Source organism: Lacerta agilis, chromosome 1 (genome assembly GCF_009819535.1).
Source record: "Lacerta agilis isolate rLacAgi1 chromosome 1, rLacAgi1.pri, whole genome shotgun sequence".
Lineage (NCBI taxonomy): Eukaryota > Metazoa > Chordata > Lepidosauria > Squamata > Lacertidae > Lacerta > Lacerta agilis.
This window is the reverse complement of record NC_046312.1, coordinates 130,542,122-130,564,816: the sequence shown is the minus strand read 5'-3', so window position 1 is coordinate 130,564,816 and position 22,695 is coordinate 130,542,122. Positions and strand designations below refer to the sequence as shown.

At 42.2% G+C, this 22,695-nt stretch overlaps 1 protein-coding gene and 1 long non-coding RNA gene across 2 annotated transcripts; both read right to left on the bottom strand.

Moving 5' to 3' along the window:
* Positions 1–736: 736 nt before the first annotated feature.
* On the bottom strand, positions 737–4,993 carry LOC117049043 (leucine-rich repeat flightless-interacting protein 2-like). The gene is made up of 4 exons (XM_033153676.1): positions 4,862–4,993; positions 3,610–3,702; positions 2,432–2,524; positions 737–1,237 (listed from the first exon to the last, which is right to left on the bottom strand). Exons 1-4 carry the CDS (start codon positions 4,991–4,993, stop codon positions 1,046–1,048), a joined length of 510 nt encoding a protein of 169 aa, XP_033009567.1. The 3' UTR covers positions 737–1,045.
* Positions 4,994–5,009: 16 nt separating this feature from the next.
* Positions 5,010–21,113, bottom strand: LOC117059450. The gene is made up of 6 exons (XR_004427908.1): positions 20,864–21,113; positions 16,132–16,209; positions 10,158–10,190; positions 7,847–7,972; positions 7,544–7,615; positions 5,010–5,032 (listed from the first exon to the last, which is right to left on the bottom strand). It is a non-coding gene; the product is annotated as an uncharacterized LOC117059450 (long non-coding RNA).
* Positions 21,114–22,695: the final 1,582 nt, after the last annotated feature.

Below are 22,695 nucleotides of genomic sequence, written 5' to 3'. Positions count from 1 at the left end.
AACATTTTATCTTCTGTCTTTCCTTCTGCCTTGGTAGGAAGATAGTGAGCGTTACAACCGTAAATCCAGAAGAAATGCCTCGGTCAGTATTGTTTGCACTTTGTGTTAGAACTTTCATTTTAAAAGTAATGAATAAAAATTAATGACTAAAATTAATCTTATTTGTGGAGATTTGTGGAGCACCTCTGCAAATTTAGCTGAAACAAAATCCCACATTGATTATTTAATTAAGAAAGTTGAAGGGACCAAAATAGGGAGACTACTTAACTGTGTTACGTTAAACACTTAACCTCCCCACTTAAAACCCAGAAGAGAGAATGAATCAGAAGAACTGGTTAAGAAAGATCAGCTTTTGCCAATTATGTGAAGGCAAAGCAGCAATTGAATTAGTTAGTGGCCTGATCAGCAGAAAGTGTCTTCTTCCCTGGTATAAACTGTACTGCATTTGTAAATGCCATTGAAGTTTGAAGGTTTACAAAGGAAAATACCTTTTGATTTGTCTGACAGCTATCCATTATTTCTGACCTAAAATTGTGTTCTATTACCCTGAGAAATATTAGGGACCAAAATACACCCCTCATAAATATCATCTTTTAAAAATTATCACTACAGTACTAAATATATATATATATATATATTGCTCTCTCATACACAAGTCAATGCAAAAAAGAGTAACTCTATGTGACTTCCCCAGTCTCTTATAATGCTTCACATGCTCCTAATCCTATTCTAGTTTTCAAGTTTCCCCCATGTACTGCAGGGAACCAAAGCACTTTCAGAGTCACTCAGGACACTTAGGATTGCATGTTCAACATCTGTCTTAATAAAAGTGGCTGCACACCCTGTAGACATACATATAGAGCTTAGATGTTTTTAAAGCATTTGTTTCCCTGGACTTGGGGACTAAAAAGGAATTATTTTAACATCTCCTGTTAAAGACAAATAAAAGAAATATAATATGCTTGAAGTGATCGTTGGCATTAAGCAGAAAATAAAATGTATAGAAGTGATTTTATAAGCAGCATGCTGGTGATTAGTTAGTTGTTCAGATTCTAGCAAAGGTGGTGATCAAAATTCTAGATAAAAGGAAATTACCTAATGTATCATCCCCAGCTACCTTAGGGGCATGAGTTGACCCTGGAGCAATATTGGAAGAACTTTGTAGTCCATCATTATCTATATCACCAGAGGTTTCTCCATTGGTAGCTACTTCTGAGTTGGGTATTATTCCATGTCGCTGTGAGTGAAAAATAAACGAACATTAGAACGACATTACAATACCATGCATATGAAGTTTGCTTACAAAGTCACAATTCAAACATGGCACAAAGCATGTGTGTACATTGTATGAGGGTATAACAAACATCTGGAACATATAAGAAATGTCTTGATAAACAAAGCTATATGGTATTCTAATTAACCGATGTTTTGATTTGTATGAAAAAAAATAAAAAAAAGTGGGTTAAGCAAGGCGCTGAGCTTTCACAGGATCTGAGAGCCTTCCCTCCTCCTCAAAGCCTGGTTGGCACTCTCCCAGCTCTGGGAAGGGGTTGAGAGGGCTCTAGGGCACTGCCAGAACCTCATGCCTTGCTTAGCTGGCTTTCAGAAGGCAGTGTGAGGGCTGTGTGTGTGTGTGTGTGTGTGTGCCAAATTTTAGCCTCACTCCCCATGTGACCAGGCAGTGTTTGGTTCATGGGTTCTGTGTCAAAGTACTCTTGCAGCCCACTTTATATGAAAAGTTGGACTGCTCTGAATTAAGAGTATAAACAGGGCCATCTTAACCATAGGCGCCAGGGGTGCGGGGCACCTGGGCATTGGGCTCTCAGGGGTGCCAGGCAGAGAGTCCGGGGCCCAAGAGTTGGAGTCCGGGGAAGAGCCTGCCTGTTGGTTGGAGCGCCGTGGCGGGCTCTTCTGCGCCGCGAATTCGGGGGTGAGTGAGTGAGTGGGGTGCTGAGGCGGCCTGCCAGCTCCACCCTCCTGTGTGCCTGGGATTGGCATAGGGCCATGGAGAGGCCTGCCCAGCGCACGCTGCTTACACCACGAGGCGCCCGGATTTGCTCAGTTGCAGATGCCAACACCTCGGGCTGGTTTGTTGCGCTGGGCTCTCCTTATGTTTCCTATTTTCTTTTCCTGAGCAGATAAGTGTGGTGCCAGCTCCCTAAAAAAAGGTTGACAACTTTGGAGTCCCCCCCCCAAAAAAAACCACTCTGGGCAACCTGGGGGGGGGGCGCCGGACAGATCTTTGCACCCTGGTGCCACATATACTTAAGACAGCCCTGATATAAAACAGAGAAAGAAAGATTCACACACTTAGCCAACCCTTATTTCAACAGTTAGCTCATCACTGCTTCAAAGCCCGCTCCATTTATTTTCTCGGCACAGAGAAATGATTACTTAATCTTTTTACACTTCCTTTGTTGTTTCTGCATACCTTCAATTGTTCCTTCAGCATAACCACCTCCTCTCTAAGATCATCTCGCTCACTTCTTATGGAATCAAAGAACTCTTTCTGCCTCTCTAATGCCTGAGTTTCCAAAGAACAAGCAGAAGATAAAGAAATGACAAGAGGAGAACAGGAAGGAGGAAAAATGTAGAAATAAAAAGGTAAGGAAAATTAGCAATAAGAATAAGCAAGTTTCAGGTATGCAGAGAATTATTAAATTTCCATGCAAGCAGAAAAAGGAATTTTATTTTAGTATTTGTGGGTGTTATGGAAACTTCTTTTTATAGATATCAGTAGCTGCTATTTGCAAGAATGTGCCATGCTTCAATAACCCTGAGCTGTACTTTAAAATGTCACTACTGCAGATGGATGTAAGATATCCAATGCAAACATGTTTGTTTTGTAAAGTTGAGGTTTCCCCTTACAAACGTTGGTTTCATAAATGCTTTAAGTCAGAGCTTTCCAAACTTTCCATGTTGGTGACACAATTTTTAGTCATGTCTCATTTCACGACACAGTAATTCAGGTTTACTCGCAAACTGGAGGGTAAACTAACCCCTTTCCAGCCATGGGAAGAGTGTGGGAGCATTTGCGCAACATACCTGCACACTGCAGCCGACACACAGTTTGGAAAGCTTTGCTCAAAGTCATTAGCTGATCACCACACATTATGGTTTTGTCCAAGTTTCCTGGTCTTCTCTTTTTTATGCTAATGACTTTATGGTAGGTTTCTCTTTGATTAACAGTATCATGCAGGCAAAATTGCTGATCAGCAAGCAGAGCAATGTACTGTAGTAGTTATGAAAAACATTACAGTATATTGGCCACATTCAACAATCCAAAACATCATCACTAAACTTATACGGAAATATAAGGCTTTGAATTTTATGTTATGCGGGTAAGAATGAAAATTAAATAAATTAATATAAATTTGCTCCATTTGCGCAATATTCAAATGGTCATGGGTTCTGAATTCTGTTGTGTCCAAATTCTATCCTTGGTGCACACATAACCCCCAGCTCCAAAATTGCTTTGGTAGCTACTACTCTGTTTATAAAGGACACAAGTCTTTTTCACAGAAAGGAGCATTTTATAACACTGTGTGGAGTTTAATACTCTCGCTAAAAAGACAACACTGACAATCTGGTCAAAGTTGTGACTCCTACCCCTATCTTTTTTTCTTTCCATTCTATTGTCTCTTGAAGATCACACATTTCCCTGACATAGTCCTCCTGTTTCTGCTTTAGTTGTCGGATTTCCTAAAGTACAGGAGCAAACAAGAAGACAGAAGGCAGACAAGAGAGTTAATCAGAAGAAAAACCCAAGGCTACAGCATTTTAAAAGTACCATGAAAAAAAGTTAAATGAACTAAATCCAAGAAACCTACCAGTTTACCCAAATTTTATGGCTCTGTCCTGAAATCCCAGGACCTTTTCTCCTTAAGATAAAGTATCTCTTTGTGCTACTTTCTAACAGAGAATATTTAGTGGCCACCTCGCAGTATGGACAGGAGCTGGAGTCAGGCCTACGGTCCTCCTTGTCTTACCAGGACGGTGCAGCTGCTTACTCCATAGAAGCTAAACCACCCCACCCAAGCTGTGTGCATGCAGGTGGGCAGAGGAAGAGATAAGTATGCATGACACATATTTAATATACATGCCATCTGTAAAAGGTAAAGGGACCCCTGACCATTAGGTCCAGTCACGGACGACTCTGGGGTTGCGGCGCTCATCTCGCTTTACTGGCTGAGGGAGCCGGCGTACAGCTTCCGGGTCATGTGGCCAGCATGACTAAGCCGCTTCTGGCAAACCAGAGCAGCGCACGGAAATGCCGTTTACCTTCCCGCCGGAGCGGTACCTATTTATCTACTTGCAGTTTGACATGCTTTCAAACTGCTAGGTTGGCAGGAGCAGGGACTGAGCAACAGGAGCTCACCCCGTTGCGGGGATTCGAACCGCCGACCTTCTGATTGGCAAGCCCTAGGCTCTGTGGTTTAACCCACAGCGCCACCCACGTCCCAAGATGCCACGTGTAAACCCATCATTAATTTAGTATCTGTTCAGAAAAAGGCACCTTTAAAAGGCGCCTCAGAAAAAATAGAGCCATCATAGGGACAATGCAAACAGCACAATCCTAAGTTTGCTGACTCAGAAGTAAGGGCCTTGGAGAGGTCACTTTGATGCTGCCCATGCAGCAAATACAACAAGGGAGACAGCAGCCACAAGTTACTGCAAGTGCTGTGATTCTCCAGTGCTTTTACTTCCCCCAGAGGTGAACTCCATTGTCTCTTGAGACAGATGGAGGCCAACAACAGTTAAGTAAGTTCTAGTGAAGTCAATGGGGCTTTCTTCCAGGTAAGTAGGGTTAGGTTTATAGCCTAATACTCCTTCTTAAGACTTCAAATGTATCACTGCTTACTTTGTTTTTCTCTTCATATCGTTTCAGAGATTCTGCAAGCTGTTCTTCCAAATCCATCAATGCATCCTGCAAGGTGTCTACTTGATACATGAAATTGGTTTTCTCATTCTCTAACTGAGCATTTGATACCATAGCCTTCTTATATTTCTCTTCAAGTTCAGCTAGAGAGTCCTAAAGAAATGAAAAAAGCACAGAGATTAATAAATACTTTTAAAAAGGGAGAGAGTGGTGGGATGAGGGTTTTTTTGGGGGGGTGTCCTTGGGGAGGAGGCAGAATGGAGGGGAGAGGATTTAGCTGGTTGCGGTTTCTGGCTTGCAGCACAAGTCAATGGCAGACGCCCCTCACTGCCCTCCATGGGCAGCGAGGAAGTTTAGGCAGGGGAAAGCCAGGATTTATGAGGCAAAAATCCTGGCAATGCTCCCCAGTGGAGTCTAGGGAGCTCACTGGATCCCACTGTGCCGCTCAAGTCCATGTCTGACAACTTGAAAGGTAGAGCGGGTGCGACCTGGGACTGTGTCCCTGCCATGGACGAGCCTCCGTCTCCAGCATGATTTGTGGTTGGTTCCTCCTTAATCTGGAATATTGACATTAATCAAGAGGCACTCCTGGACTGTCATGCTGTATGCCAGGCATGTCCAACAGGTAGATTGTGATCTACCGGTAGATCACTGGACGTCTGTGGTAGATCACCGGTAGATCAGTGACTCCCCCCAAAGAAGCTAAAAAACTTTGGCTCCCCTAAAAAAAGCTTAACATCTTTGCCCTGCACCCCTAATATGACCCGAACCACCCAAAATAGGACTTTCCTTCTTTTTAAAAAAGCTCAATGTCGCTTTCCTCTTCCCTAAAGCTCAACAACTTTGACCTGAACCCCCCAAAAGGGGGTAGATCACTGCCAGTTTTTAACTCGGTGAGTAGATCGCTGTCTCTTGGAAGTTGGCCAGCCCTGCTGTATGCCAATGGGCTGCAATCAATCAGCTACCAAAGGGACTGGGATTGGTTCTTTGAAGGTATTTGTTTTTTGTTTTTTGAAGCTTGAGAATCCTTACAACAGCTGGAAAAGTCCATTTCCCTCCTGTACTCTCTGAAAAGCAGCAACAAATCCTCCCATTTTTTTGCAATTAATTACTCACTCAACCTCCCCTAACAATACTACTGGAAACTCCCAAAGCCATTTTTTTCCTTTCTCCCCAGGGTTGCTAGAACAGAATAGGAAGGTGTGTGTAGTATTTAAATCCCCCCAACCTCTCTCAATGACCCCTGGGCCTCTCTAGGCAATAGGGCAGTCTCTGGGTTTAACCCTTGGAGCGCCTAACCAGAGGGGGGGGGGCAACTTATTTCTAGGTTTGCAGCAAGTAAAACCAAACAAAACACACCACCCTCTGATTTATCCTTCCAGCACAAAAGCAGGCCCTGAGGCTGCAATCCAAGTTGCAAGGGGCAGCGGTATGGGGGTGTGGCAGCTGTGCAATGCCAGCCTGCAATTGAGTGGCACATGGTTACGCCCTTCTGGCGCCACCCTCCCCGATCTGAGCCTTGCAAGACTGCTTGGGGAGGATGTTGTGGGGACGCAGCAACCAAGTGTCCTTCGATCGGGGTGCATGGCTATTGGGTCCCCACACTGTCCTCCCCGAGCGGCCTTGTAAGGGATGGGATGCTGGTGCGAGGAGAGTGCAACAGCAGTGCTGCTCAGGGCTGGTGTCGCGGCGGTAGGGCCTGGGCACACGCACGTTGCACATCCCAAACAACTTGCAGGTACTCTCTGCTGCTGGAGAGTGCCTCCGGCTTGCTAGTAAACCTGAATTACTGTGTCGTGAAATGATGCACGTCTAAAAAGCATGTCACCAACATGGAAAGTTTGGAAAGCTCTGCCTTAGCCACTACACTGTATCATTATTCAGATTTCTGGGTCTTGTTGCAAATTTTTATGGTGTCCTTTACTTTAATGACTGTGGGGAAAATAAAAGTGGAAAGTTGAACAGCCTTCCATAAAGAATGCATGAGCCACAGAAAGAATATGCTGAACCTTAAAAGAACCAGCCTTACTAAGAATGTAAAAGAATGTAAGTTTACTACCCACCCCTCCCCCACTATCTTCTCCCCCAACCTTAAACTGCACACAACATTAATGGCTCACATGGAATGTAACTGTCCTGTAGAAAAGACGCCAGAACCTGAAAACCGAGACAATGCTACAATGCTCGTACTTTTTTAACCCAAGAAAATATTTAATTAAAACTATTTTTTTTAAAAAAACAAACAAACCCTCCCTTGAAATTCTGTGGCACAGAATTTCAAAATCAGCATACATGCTGGGGTCTGATTTTAAAATGATTCCCTGGTTCATATTGACCCCCATTTCACTGAAACTGGCCAACTTCAAACTGTACAACTTTTCAGAAATGCATGATTCTATGTGAAGATGTATACTCTTGAAGTAGTAATACAAAGCATGCAAAAGCTATTTTAAGTGAGTGTGCTGTTTGCTCAGTTTGTTAATGTGCTTTAAGTATCCACACTGTTATGAGCTGAATAATTAGAACTAGAACTTCCTAAGTTCAGGATGCAATTTCACAACTCTGAAAGAAAACATGCTTGTTAAATTACACTCCATTCTTGTTCCCTCTCTGGATATTTATCCAAGATTAATCCCACAAGCTCACTCCAACATAAACTTGTACCTTCATTTCCTTCAGTCCCTGCATGTATTTTCCTTCTACATCCTGAATCTGGTCCTTTAACTCATTGATATCCTGAAGAAAATCGCAAAGCATGGTGTCAAAAAAAACCACTGAGTAATGACTGAAAACCACTGGGCAATCAATGACATTACAAAAATAGAATTTCCTAGTCATTCTTTTTACAAGTCATTCATTGTGATGAAATATATTATCCCTATACCAATTACTTTTGCACGGTACAGACATGAGGGACAGAAGCAAGTCGCTTTACCAGCTTTCATCTCTAACTAACAAGCAGCTTACCTTAATTTCTCTAATAGATGCTTCAGTATCAAACGAGAAGGAGGTATCTTCACTGCCTCGCCGGGAAGAAGTTCCGCCTAGAGAGGCCAGCGTAGCTGCTGACAAGCCTGACACAGTACGAACCCCCTGGAATATAATCAAGGAGTAGTTTACAATAAAAGCAATGTAAGTCTTTATCATAGAATCTAAGATTTGGAAAGTGTCTCAAAAGGTGATTCAGTCCAACCCCCTGACCTCCACTATCACCCCTGAGAGGTAACTATTCAAGCTCTGCTCACAAAGGAGAACCCACCACTTCTAAGGCAGTCTGTTCCACTGTCAAACAGCTCATACTGTCAGGGTGTTCCTCCTAATATTCAAATCCCTTTCTTACAATTTGAACTAGTTGTGCTCCTGGTTCAAAAAGGTAGACAGACTCAATGGCACATTAAAAATAATCCAAACTGCTTCAGTTTCCAACTTTAATTTCAGAACACACAGGCTATGATTTGTATTTAGAGTCTTTTTCATTACCCAATATCCCATCAAAAAAGTGAGGAGTATGAAAGGGAGAAGATGGGAAATATTGTCTTAGTTCATTCATTCATAAACTTTATTGTGCTAGCCAAAGGCCATGGCATCGTTCACAGGGGGAACAAAAGGAAAAACAGCAATAACCATAAAAACATTTTAAAAATAAAACATTTAGCACTACCAGTGCAATAAATCACGGTCAAGTCTCCTGGAGATTATTTGTTGCATAAACTAGAATAGCAGGGAAATCTCAGGTAAAATATGCCAGCTTAAATGTCCAAATCCCCTTTGTGGTTGACCACTATTTTATCTAGCTCTTTTCTCCTGATCTTCTTAGCTGCCAACCCGTATAATGCTACTTTACAGGTTACAAAGTCATCAGTATCGCTCAGCAGCCATTCCACCCTTTCCACCCTGTTAAGAGTGTATCTTAGTTATACATTTTTTTAAAAAAAAAACAACCTGTTGCTTAATTTCAGGATATTCTTTAATGTTTCCCACCTTTCATTACGGAAAAAGTCAACTAAATTGTAATTTGTTAAGAACAGAAGAAGAGCCTTCTGGATCAGGCCAGCGGCCCATCTAGTTGAGTATCCTGTTCTCACAGTGGGCGACCAGATGCCTCTAGGAAGCCCCACAGCAGGACATGAACATAGCAACCTTCTACCCAGTCATGATTCCAAAGGGCTGTCCCATGGAGGATGGAGCAAGCTTCTTTTCTCCTGCTCTGGAGGGGAGGACCTGAACCAATGGCTCAAGTTACAAGAAAACAGATTCCAACTAAATATCAGGAAGAACTTTCTGACGTTAAGAGCTGTTAGACAGTGGAACAGACTTCCTTGGAACATGGTGAACTCTCCTTCATTGCAGGTTTTTAAGCAGAGGTTGGGTGGTCATCTGCCATGGATGCTTTGGGGCCCCTTTCCAAATCTACAATTCTATGATTCCCAGCAACTGGTATTCAGGTGAATAGTGCCTTTGACAGAGGAAGCTGAACATAACCATTTTGGCAAGAACTGTAGTTGCTGATTGCCTTCTGCTCAGTAATATTTTACTAATCACAAAACTGCTCTTCATGTTTATAAAGGCAAACAGAAAAGCTATGATAAGTTCATTTAAATTGCACCTGTGACCTGGTTTAGAAGTAACACTGTCATTTCAGCAAACCATGGTTCATCAGAACGGGGGGGGGGGGAGCAATGAGGTGCAACACTCCCCTTTCCTCCCTTCAAACACCTGGCTTGAGAGAAAACTTCCTGGTTTTTGGAATCACTGTTTCCTAGGATGTCCTAACTGAGAATCTGTGGCTTACACATTTCCTACAAATCAGAATCAAGCTGTTCCTGGTTTGCCATTCTGTTCGACTTCAAACACATACATGTTTTCCTTCTTTATTCTTGGCCATGTATCACACCTACCCCTCTAAGCAACAAGTACCTGTATATGTAATGAGATTCACTCTGAAAGCACAAACTCCAAACTATACGATTAAACTTATTCTTACAGCAAAAAGTGGGTACATATCCTGAAATATAATAACACTTGGATTTCTTAATATAGCAAGAATAACTATGAATATATCATTGCACATACATGAAGTCAAAAAAGAGTCAATGGCAGAAAATTTAATAAGAGCTGAAAACCATCAAAACATTTTCAATAGAAACTCCAAAATCCAGTGATTTTGTTCTTCTGTTCTTCATGATTAGGAGACATTTCTCAATCTATGCCTGCCATTTAATATTGTGCACAGGTACCTTTCCTCCCACACACAACCATGCTACCCGTTCACTCTTACCTTCTCAAAGTCTTTTTCAGGCCTTTCTTCAACCTACAGGAAAGAGAAGAAAGAAACCATACTTGAACCACAAGGCCAGACCTTAAGGACCCATTTTCCCATCATGTGAGTGTCCTTAAACCTTTTCAGCATGACACCACTGGCTGTATACAACCTTGGAGTAAAGGTGGTTTATTTACTCCGAAGCAGCTAAGCATGGAATTTTTGTTTGGTTTGGTTTACTAAAAGCTATGCCTTAAAATTTATCCTCTTTTAAAAGTTTGATTTGGTTTTAAACAGGCCCTGTTGCATCTGTCAGGCACTTGAATAGTGCTCAAACGCTTTAAGTGATGAAAGTACTGAAAGCTTAACATGTGAACAGAAAAGACTGTGTTTACACCACAATGTTCTCCTTTAGCTTTCATGAAAGTGCCAGTTTCCCTCCACACCCACCCACCCCAGACATCCGAATCCAAGACTGAGTTGTGACTTTGAAGGGAGAGAAACTGATAGTGTGCGTCTCACTCTGGGGAGACACACATGAAGCTGGAGGTGAAATACATGAAAGAGCCTGCAACCACCAGCTGGGGAATATCCCGTGTGGCATTGCAATCCCACCAAATCCAACCAATATGTGTGTAGCAGGTTTGTGGACGTAACTGAAGGAATTCCTAAGCAAGTCATTGTTCCTTCTGCAAACAATGTGGAAGCAGCTGCCACAGCTGCCGCCCCCATGTCGACTGAAGAAGCTGGAGCAGCTGGTGGTGGACAGACCGCAGTGCGGCAAGAATATCCTGAGCATGGAGGCACTGCTGGACCTCCTGGTCAGCCTCAACACAGAGGGCGGCTGCAACTCGCTACTCCAGAGGGACAGGTTCGCCTCCAAATTCCTCACGTGGGAATGGACCGCCTGACTATTGAGAGTGATGTGGGCAGGCTCCTTATCAATTGTGCCTTGGAAGACTACCTGGAGTAAACATTCACTTTATCACTGGTGGTAGGCCCAAGAGCTCCATCGCCTCCACCTGTCAGGAGCCGGAGTTGGGTCAGGCATAGGTCAGCAACAAAAAACATGGGTGTCAGTGAAGTTAGTCCTTTATTCAAAGAAACCAAAACAGCACAGGCCTAGTGATCCCAGCAGCAATTCCCGATAGGTCTTGCTCCAACGAGGCAGCTGCAAAGACTGAAGGTCCCTGCCCCTCCCCTCCGGGGTCTACGAGGCCAGGGCGGAGAGGAGCTGGTCACAGTAGGAGGGGAAGACTGCTTGCATTCTTCAGCAGCCCACCTGAACTCTGCCTCCAGCCTCTGATTCTGCCTCTGATGCTGGACTGCTCTCTGCCACAGCTCTTCCTGTTCATGAAACCCTGCTACCTCTTTTGCTTCTGACACATCCTCCTCTCAGTCTGCTCCTTCTTTTCCCTTTGACCACTCCTCATTGCCCACCACCACTCCCCTGGCTCTTAGCCTTCTTCCCTTGGGGGTTCCCTAGCTGATGCCCCCCCCCCACGCCTCTGTATCCAGCCAGTCCATGACACCACCATGGCCTGAGGACCCCAGCTGGCTCAGCACCTGGTTGAGCTGGCTTAACAACAGGCATTGTGAGTTTGTTTATGTGTATTTTAATGAACTGATCAAAAGATTTTGAGTCATGGGTGTGTGTTGTGAACTTAACAGTACTTATCTTACTTTCTTTAGTTGCTATTTTGTTAATTTTGTTTTACAGAGTCTAAATGTTGTATTGATTTGCTAATCACGTAATACGACTTTTACTGTAATTGTGATGTTCAGCTATTTTTAGTTGCTGTTTTGTTTGCTGTTTAGATGGGACTAACACAATGAGTTATACCTGGGCATAGGAGCCAACTCCTAGGGGCTGAGGGGTCTTTGCCACCCCCAATGAAATATTTGAGGGGGCTGGATCCCCACAAAGTTGATGGGCATTGCCATTCAAATGGTATTAGTGAACCACATCATGTGATTGATTATGGGGGGCAGGGCATACCTGGACCCCCTCAATATTTTATTCAAGGTGGCACCCCTGTACCTGGGGCTCACTCTGATGAGTCATTGGAAGCTGTACTGTACTTGACAGTAGAGGTGCTAGTTGCTAATTGGGACCAGCTGAATAAAGCACATAGCTCCAGTTCTCAAACAGCAGCACTGGCTGAATCTCGATTTCTGACCACACTTCAAAGTGTTGGTGATAACCTTTAAACTCCTGGGCAGCTTGTGACTCAGACACTTGAGTATCTGTCGTCTTTCATAAAAGCATATTCAAAGCTACTTGGATTAGACTAATTGAAATAACAGGATTTAAGTTAGCTATCATGACTAACAAGTCCCACTGATACCCTTTAGTCTTTTCAAAGCATGCCTGCATCCAGCCTATTATCACCACCAACGTACATGAACTGACCTGAGAGTTTTAGCATGCAAATTTAGGGTGGTATTTGCTGCTAGTCCTATTCAGAGCACACCTGCTGAAGTTAATGGACATGGCTAACTTAGCCTCATTAATTTCAGCGAGTCTACTCTGAGGAGAACTTAGCTGAATACAACTCTTAAAAAATAAATTGATGTGGAAATGAAATTTTCTTTCAGAAATGTTATTTTCTTGAACATATAAAACTGAAGTGGAGTAAACTGAGTGCTGGGGAAAAGGCTTCTGTCTTCTTGTTCTGTCATTGCTATGCTGTCAATGCTTTTCCCAGCCAAATAATTTTTGGTGTAATTTTTAGCATTGCAAGAAGACAAAAGGCAATCTCTGCTCCTCCTTGCCTTTGCCTCATGTGTTGTCCTCGGGCTTCCTATTCTTTCTTTCTTTCTTTCTTTCTTTCTTTCTTTCTTTCTTTCTTTCTTTCCAGAGCCACCCAAAACCTAAGTATTGTACTACTTTTGAGAACCTGTTTTACACAGCAGTTTCCAGCAGATGGAGCTCTTTGTAATTTAATTCAGCTCAACAGTAGAACTATATGGTACATTTAAGTCCAATCAGGCTGCTATCCTATTCCGTTACTTTGAAAGAAGTCTCACTGAGCTCAATGGAAGTTATTTATGAGTAAAAGCCAGTATGGTGATTAGAGTGCTGGACTAGGTCTAGGAATCAACACCGCCCCCCCAGGCATGGAGCTTCCCTGCTGAGCACAGGCCAGTCACTGTCTCTCGCTCAGCCTACACAGGGTTGTTAGGATAAAATGGGGGAGCACACCTTGAGCTCCTTGGAGATATAAATGTAACAAATAAAACAAAATGTTCATTTTAAATTAGATTTCATTGTAGTGAAGAATATGATCCACTTTGCTACACTGCAAGGTGATCTTTTAATATTAACCTTTAAGAGTACAATTACGGTAGATAGTAAGAATAGCAGGGATATCATAAACTTCAAAGAACAAACATGAACTACTTGCAGAACTATGCAAGGAGAATCTGGGCCGCTTAAGCTTTTATAATTATCATCATCATTATTATTCCAGTTACAGGTAGGTAGCCGTGTTGGTCTGCCATAGTCAAAACAAAATAAAAAATAAAAAAAAATCTTTCCAGTAGCACCTTAGAGACCAACTAAGTTCTTGGTATGAGTTTTCAAGTGTGGATGCACACGAAAGCTCATACCAAGAACAAACTTAGTTGGTCTCTAAGGTGCTACTGGAAGGATTTTTTTATTTTTTATTTTGTTTTTTCATCATCATTATTATTATTTAGAGTGCAATGCAATGGGGAAATAACAGCAGAGATCAGAAGAGACCTGGGCTCAAGTGGGCGACCATGGGACAATCACACACTCTCAGCCTAACCTACATCTGAAGGTTGCTGTGAGGGGGAATCACTTCAAACTCCTCTCAGCTTCACCTTCCTTACAGCGTTGTGATGATAAAATTGGGGAAAAGGACCATGTATATCAGCTTGAGCTTCTTGGGAGAAAAATAGAGGGTTTTAAATTTTTATTTTTTTTTGAAATTTTAACTTTTATTTATTTATTATTTCAAAGGCCCTTGTTTCCCTAAACAGTTTACGGTGGGTATAAATGAAGAGATACGGTTTTCACCATAGTGGCAGTACCATTCTGGGAAGAGCATCAGCCTTTCATGCTCCTCCCCACGTCCCTCCGTCTAGGTAGCTTTGCCTCTTCATAGTTCTGATTTCAGGAACTGTGATAAATCGGTATATCGCCATGTTTAGCTGGTGATACATCACAATGCTGAAAACCAGATACTGCCCAGCCCTAGTATAGAGTGCCACTGGGTATTAATCACTTTTACTGCCAAAACAGTGACTACACTGACTGAATGTTATATATAAGGCCAGGATGGAGGAGCAGCTTCGTTTTTAAAACATCTGGATCTGCTTGATTCAAGAGACAGCTCTGAGGCCATCTTTACTATTCCAGTATTTCAGGATCTTTCAGAAAACATTAAATGCAAATTGCAAAATGTTTTCAAGACAAATTCCAGCATCATTACAGACACAAAAAATAAAGACACCATTATATTCAATTTATAACAAATATGTAGTTGTGATTTTAAAAAGCCTTTACGACTACACTGTTACTATTTCAATTGTCTAGGTATATTTTAACTTTCATTGTTTTATGATATGTAAGCTTGGACTGTGAAGTGTAAGACACTCAGAATAGTTTCAAATGAAACTGTACCAAATGACAGTCTATGCTTTGCCTAAAGTGTCTGATGGACTTTATGTACCAGGCAAGACTCAGCACTGGCACACACAGGAAGCCTTTTGTGGCTCGTGAGTAGCAAAGGACATTTTTTGTTGTTTTACCTCTAACACGTCAAGTAATGGTGGGTTGGTTTAGTACTGTATAGAAATTTCTGAACTCTGCTTCACCAGGTATGCTTCAGGTATCTGAAGAAGTGTGCATGCACACGAAAGCTCATACCAAGAACAAACTTAGTTGGTCTCTAAGGTGCTACTGGAAGGAATTTTTTTATTTTATTTTTACTATGGCAGACCAACATGGCTACCTACCTGTATCTGCTTCACCAGAGTACAAAAAAGGAAAGCAAACACACAAACCATAAAATTACTGAAAATCATCATAAAACACAAAACTGGTAAGGCTCATTACCGTATCTTTAATCATGAATTTGTTTACAGGTAGGTAGCCGTGTTGGTCTGCCATAGTCAAAACAAAATAAAATAAAAAAATTCCTTCCAGTAGCATCTTAGAACCAACTAAGTTTGTTCTTGGTGTGCTCATACCAAGAACAAACTTAGTTGGTCTCTAAGGTGCTACTGGAAGGAATTTTTTATTTTATTTTGTCATGAATTTGTTTGTGGTTGATAATATTAGAATATGGAAAATATGTTCTGAGACAACGGAAGCCTACAAGATAGGGCTGCAATTTTTGTGCAGCCCTAATTAAGTTTAAGCAATGATAAACCTAGGTCCTTTTCAGCTGTGTTTTCTAAAGACCAGTTTCATTTGTTGTGAGATATTAGTGTTGCAAGCAGTATTAGGTTGGGGAGAAAAAAAGGGGGAAAGAGGAGGAACCCAGGTAGTGGGAAATGGGGTATACGTTTTTAAAATATACAAAAGCATAACTGTGGCTCCATTGTCTTAAGCAACCTGAAAACCAGTCCTTCCCTACATTGGTGTTCTTTTGCTTAAAGTGAAAAGCAGCTACCGGTACTTATAACCAGAAAACCATCAAGGAAACATCTTCAAGCTGAGTTACAAGCACAGGGCAGCAAGCAACTGCTAGGTAGATCACCATTCTTAGCAGAATTTCCATAACATCCAATAACATTTGGAGAAGAAATTAGAAATAAGAGCCCCAGTTACAGTAGCTACAAATGACCTTGTGGTTATTCGACTAGTTCAAAAGATGACCAGTCGTTTTTCAACAGTAAATGAATCAGAGCTCATTAATCACCCATATATTGCAGTGTTCTTGCTTCAGTAGAAATAGCCTTGGGAAACGGAAATAAAGCAATTCAACCAGGTAAAAGGGAAGCAGAAAAGCATGCTCACCACAGGACTGGCACGAGCAGAACTAGCTCTAGAAGAAGCTCGAGATCCTGAGCCGAGGTGGCAACTGTACTCCGAAGGCTGCCCACAAATACCCCAAAAGATGGCATCAAACAGAGATGAGAAAAAAAGAAGCATTAGCATAGTAGAAATCAGACAGATTTGATAGCATTTCTCGTAAGTTAAGAGCAGGATAGCATATGGCTACAGAAAGGCAGAGTAGATGTCCCCATGCTGGAAGTTAACAAACAAACCTAAAATAGATTCATTTAAAAAAATTGGAGCAAAATATTTCTGAAGAACTACATACTACCAGCCAAAATCTAGGAGTCATTGGCCGTGTAGTCTAGTGGCAGGTAAATACTAAGTTTGTAGATATGTGCCAGCTGGTGTACTCACACCAGAATTAAGATTAGATTCCAGCCTAGTCCAATAATCGTTGGAACATTTTGCATATTTTACCTAGAGAAGCATGAACTTCAGAAACTACCTTTAAGATTGTGTGGTCATATTAAACCTGCTCCAAATAACCAAATTATGTTCTTGATACCTCTCAGGTAGACAATGATGATACAAATTAGGGTGTGAAATTTATGAACACTTTTGCCACTAGCTCCAAAATTCAAGAGTTATTTCACACAAACTCAAGGCTTTCTATGTGCACAGTGGGATTTCTCAACCTAAACAGTCTCCCTCCCCATACCTTATTACAAACTGATCCTGAAACTACTTTCAAAAATAATTTACTAACCGGCATCTGGGGAGTCAGAATCTGAGCTAACATTGTCAATGAAATGTTACCTGGGGTATATTTATTTGTTAACATTTTTATCCTGCCCTTGCTTGCAAGAACTCAGGAAAATATACATGTTCTCCTGCTTTAGCCTCTCAGCAATTCTGTGAGGTAGGGTAGGCTGAATTCACAATAATGAATACCAGTGCAACGGAAGTGGTATCCACAATGTGGGCAGCAGAACAGAACTGTGTAAATCTACCCCCCAAAAAATTATAATTTATGAGCTGGAGAATAAGAATGAGGGTCTTTGCAGATTCACTTAAAGTTCATGCTTGTTCATGCATTTATTCTAATGGCTGATTAAACTATATTGAAAAAATGGGAGTTTTAAAATAATATTCCTATAAAAACATGATACTTTAGAAGTGGGGTCCTTTGTGGGATCATATTATCACTTGCCATAAGATCAGTTACCAAAAACATTAATGCACTGCACACACATTAAATTCCCTATGTACCTTGTGCAATTTAAGAGGACATTTAATGTGAAATATCCCTCACCTTCCGATATCCACTATGAATTTCATCTCAAAGAATGAGATTCACACACAGAAGACATACTTATGAAACCAATCCAGAATCTTGCTCATCTTTAGGAAGCATTTAATATGATCCAATGATAATCAGAAACTGCCTAAGCATCGATTGGTGCAAGTCCGATATTGCTCAGCTAGAAGCTGGTTGACCATACTGACATTCATTGAACAATATCCCACAATTATGCATACCATGAGAAAATTAACTCAGAGCACGAGAGAGATAATTTCAACAGTAATTAGTATTTAAAAAAAAAACCAAACAAACCAAACTGGTAAGTGAAAATTAGCAATGGAAAATCCACATCTTCTGCTAATCATTAGTAGAAAGCGTGAGAAAAATAGGATTTAACATTTCACCAAGTGTAGTACTGCAAAAAAATCTGGTCATTTAAGCATTACAATACAAAAATGATTTGTCCTTCCAGAGACACTGCATAGAAGGGAAATATAGGAGGAGGAAGGGGCTCTAATCTGGGGTGTGATTCAAGGTTTCGCATTTTGCCTATGGAATGATCCCCCTCCTTCTCCCACTGTTCTCCTGACCCCACAGAGAGCCAATTTCAATGGGTGTACAGGGGGAGGAGAAAGGCAGAATGCCCGGTTGCACACATGGAATTCCTTGTGCAGGGTTTCCACTGACTGGGCTTGTTAGGTGAATCCCTCCTCTGGCCTTCATCTACATTTAAAATATCATTGCCTTTATTTAAAGATGATAAATTGCAATTCAGATTTAAATAAAATAGTTCACATTGCCTGTATTCATGTGATTCTCCAACCGTACTCAAACACTTAAATTAACTATTCCTACTTCCATTTAAACCAAAGTTTGTTATATCCACGCTGGCGAGCTGCGCTTTAAGCAAGTCCCTCAAACCAATATTGCCAACTACAATTTGATCCTGGCTTGCGATTCTAGTTTGGAGCACTTGCTCAAGCCACAGTTTCTAGTTTAGGCACAACAGCAACATAACTTCGTTCACTCTAGATGGAGGAAAACAGGAAGCCGTGATTAAAGCCCCACATATGAGGGGAGCAAGGAGTGTCTAAAGCAGTTCAGCCGACTTTCATACAACCTGCAAGCTGCGTCAGTCTTCTCACTGAATACCAAGGGGAACTGAACACTGTTGAACATTGCCGACTGATACCACTCTGACTTGCTTTTCCTGTGGGTCAACAGCCCTCCGTATAAACAAACAGGTTTAATAGCCTTGCTGCAAACCATAGTTTGGAGCACTTGTGCCCAAATGGTTTTGGGCACTGCTCCCTTGGTTCCATAAACTCATCCCCAGTGCCCTCTATCCCACCGTATAAAAAGTATTATTCAGAATAGTGGTTTGCACAATCCACAAGGAAAGTTATGACAAAACAGTAGCAATTAATTGCACACTTCAATTATGGTTGCCATATTTTAAAGAGCAATATGTCCTCTTTTTCCAGGGAACATCCTCTTTTTCATGGGTAGAGTTGTCATAGCGATCCAGTTAAAAGTAGAAGTAATCAAATGTGTCCTCTTTTCTGCTCTTCAAAATATGGCAACCCATCAAAATCCAATTAAAATAATTTAGTTTGATTAATTCTACAAAACCGCTGAATGTGATCTGATGCCAGCTTTTCAAAATCTGATACTCATTTGCACCTCCAGTGCTTCCCTGCCACCCACTTGCCTCTTAGCACTCCCCTAGGTAATCCCACTGATTTAAGGACTATCAATATATTTTGGGAATGATTTGTGTTCTTATGTACCGTATTGGCCTGAATATAAGCGGCCCCTGCAAATAAGCCACACCTTTAAAATTCAAGGGGGGGGGGAGAAAAAGCACAATAGCCGAATATAAGCCACTCCCTTAAAATTCCGCAGGTACTCACACCTGTAAATGGCAAATGTAGAAGAAAATCCTATGGGTACTAGAGAGGACCCGCAAGTGGGTTAAACACCTGTTCATAGCACCGTAAATGCAAATAAAAAATCAATACAGTGGGACCGCAGTTGTCAATCTTAATTCCATTCTGGAAGCCCATTTGGCTTCTGAAACATTCGACAACCGAGGCTCAATGGGGCGATTGGCAAGCCCCATTGAGAAAAATGAGAAACGTGTTCCAAGGGAAAAGGGAGAGAGTGCACCTCTCCTCGTGTATGGCCCGGCAAAGGCAAATTCTCTCATAGGCAAGGAGAATGGCTGGGATCTGGGCTCATCCCGCCTCGCGAAGGGGACAGGTTATCGACGGCAGGGAGGGGAAGGAAGGGCGCACCTCTGCACCTCCGTGCAGCTCCATGGAAAGAGATGGGGCAAAGGGCGGGAGCAGAGCCGTGATTCCACTTTCAAAAGCTGGGAGCCTCCCTCTTGAATTCCTGGCCGGGCTTTCGGGCTCCTGCTCCACCCATAAGGAAGACAGAGGGAGGAAGGGATCCATGGTTTTGGGAACTCGTATCCAAAAAGAACCTATGGGGGCATGGAAGGAAGATTGAGAGGAGAAGCCATCGTACCCCCTGCACCCACCCTGTCATTAAAACTGAAATGGTTGGTGTGTAAAAGCGCATTTTGGTAAGGTTGCGAATTTAAGCTGCACTTTAACTTCTCACGGTTGGAATTTGGAAAAGAAGTGTGGCTTATATTTGGGCCAATACGGTAGCTGCCCTGTTTTATGCTTTCTGGATGTCCCATAATCATATTATAAAGTTGTTGTGTTCTAGGTTATTAATCAAGAACCACTAGGAGTTGTTTCTGTTTGTTTTCCAATGTGTTTCCTATTAATAATAATAAAAAATGGTGTGGCACAAGCAATTTTTTATTCTGAAAGTGTGGCCCAGAGAAAAAAGTTTGAGAACCACTGCTTTAGATGAAAGGATCCTTGACAGAAATTAGCACCAAGTCCTCCTCCCTCTACCCATCTTCTTTGTGTGCCTGTTTCAACATTTTAGCCCTGTTTTGTTTAAACCAGAGTTCCCTGTTATGAACAACAACAAAAAAGGGAACCGTGGTTTTAAAAGACAAAGACTTGGGAAGTATCAAATGTATTTTGGAAAACTGTTTATCTGTCTTAATTTTACTGTTGTATGCTGCAATGATATTTGTTAATGCTTATCAAAGTGTGGAAGAAAGGTAAGGGGTAAGAGAGAAGCATGCAGGTCACACACTCATTCTCAGCTTACTGAACCATGGTTTAGTAAACCAGGCCTGTTATATCTGAAAGGGCTCATTGCATCTTAGGAGCACCATTTGACACACAAGGAACAGCATTTAGATCTAAACAGGAAGCACCCATTATTTCAGGTAGTTACAGAAAGTGGTCTTTTTAGAAAACATTGCAGGCAACCAGTGCTACACAAGCTTCTACATTAGAACATGTTTTAGTACAAAACAGAAACGAGGCCAGCGCAAAAATGTGGAAACCATCTTACAGGACGTGAACTAGAGGCACTATACCGACGATTCCCACTGTTAAAGTTCTCATCATACAGAGATGCCTACAATTAAAAAACAGAGTCAGAACAGTATTGGTAGATTTGGGAGGTTCAAAATACAGCAAGGTGCAAAATAAAAGTGACAAAGGAAATGGAAAGGAAGAAACAAAATAAATGTCAATATCTCCTACAGTGTAGTGCAAGCTGCATGCAAGGCCAGGATGGGGGGCAAACCCCTGCAAAACTAGTCTGAATGCATGCAGAATTAAAATGAGGGACCCCACTCTTCACATCAGGAACGTTGCCAGACACCTTGTGCTCTAGCCGCGTCTCTTTTAAACTCAGTGCCCTGTAGGTATTGCACAACAATTCCTAAATGAATGGAAAACTTTTTACACAATTGCAAGTTTGAAATAGTTTCAAAGGGGGGAAAACAAAGATTGCTTGGCTCACTGGTAGATTCCTGCATACAATTGAACAGAAGGCAGAAGAGGACAGGTTGGAGGCAGCATGAAGATAAGGAGCAAAGAAAGGTACCATATATACTTGAGTATAAGCCTAGTTTTTCAGCACACTTTTTGTGCTTTAAAAGCTGCCCTCGGCTTATACTCAAGTCAACCATTCCTTAAGAAGTGTACAAGAACGGCGGTTCTTTACTCTCCCCAGGCAGCTTGTTCCATTCCTGAACTGCTCACATAAATGCAAACTTTAGACCCCAGAAGGCAGAAAGCCTATCAGTTAAGGAAGTATTAAAACCCCACAGGTGCTCATTTTCCCTGGCTCCTGCTTAAACAGGACAGGATCCCAGCCTTCTCTGTATAACACAAGGGAACATTGCGCTGTGAGTTAAACCACAGAGCCCTAGGGCTTGCTGATCAGAAGAATGGCGGTTCGAAACCCTGCGACGGGGTGAGCTCCACAGCAGCAAAGGAGGAAGAGGAAGGAGCAGCCCAAAGGGCTGCTTTGGGCTGCTTGTTCCTCCTCTACCACAGTGGCAAAGGTGAACCGGCTTATACTTGAGTCAATAAGCTTTCCCACATTTTTGTGGGGAAATTAGGTGCCTCGGCTTATATTTGGGTCGACTTATACTCGAGTATATGCGGTAATAGGAGGGGATGGAAGCAGGAATATGGTCTTGCTCTTGAATACAACCTGAACTGAGGAGCCTAAGCTGAGTGGTAGCTAGGCCTATTAAGGTTGCCTTCCCTCAATATTTGCAGACTGGCTCCTTTCAATTCACATATTCAAAACAGGATCATTGTCAGTGTGGATTATTTATTTTTACTGATTTTTACTGATTCAAAGCCAAAGGGCTTTGTGTGGACAGCAACACATTTAAATAGACTTCTGTACCGAGAGTTCGGCTTTCCTTGCAGGGTATCCAGTGATCTGTTTCTGTGCCTATCAAACTTATTTAATAACATCAGGAACAAGTTACTAGAAACATTATGGCCACTGAATTAACCTTAAACAGAGTGCTCCCCCCCCCCCCAAAGAAAGATAGCTGCGGAAACTCACCATGAAATTGTCACAGTAAGTTGCTGGGTAACTTGGGGCAGATGCTGGCTTGACAACAGCTGCATTCACTGCCCACGGAGGTGCTAAAAACTAAGCCAAGCTGTTTCCCTAGCTGGTTCAAGGATCACCCCTGGTTCTGGTGCAGGTCAAAGAAATGTGCCCTCACCTCCCTCATTCTCGTAGATTCAGGCATCCACTAGACCAGCTTGGAAGGGCCCTTGTGCCAACGTGTGTGCGTGCGTGCACATGCACGCACGCACGTGGGCAATGATAGAGGCCTGCTTGGAAAGCTTAAAGCCCACCGCCACTCC

What these genes read in the sequence shown, in the direction of transcription:
- LOC117049043 (XM_033153676.1), bottom strand. Translation starts at nt 4,993, where the DNA reads ATGGTATCAAATGCTCAGTTAGAGAATGAGAAAACCAATTTCATGTAT. An exon ending in GGAAAGAAAAAAAGATAGGG is followed by an intron (nt 2,525 to 3,609) that starts GTAGGAGTCACA and finishes TTGGAAACTCAG; the next exon opens with GCATTAGAGAGGCAGAAAGA. An exon ending in TGCTGAAGGAACAATTGAAG is followed by an intron (nt 1,238 to 2,431) that starts GTATGCAGAAAC and finishes TTTCACTCACAG; the next exon opens with CGACATGGAATAATACCCAA.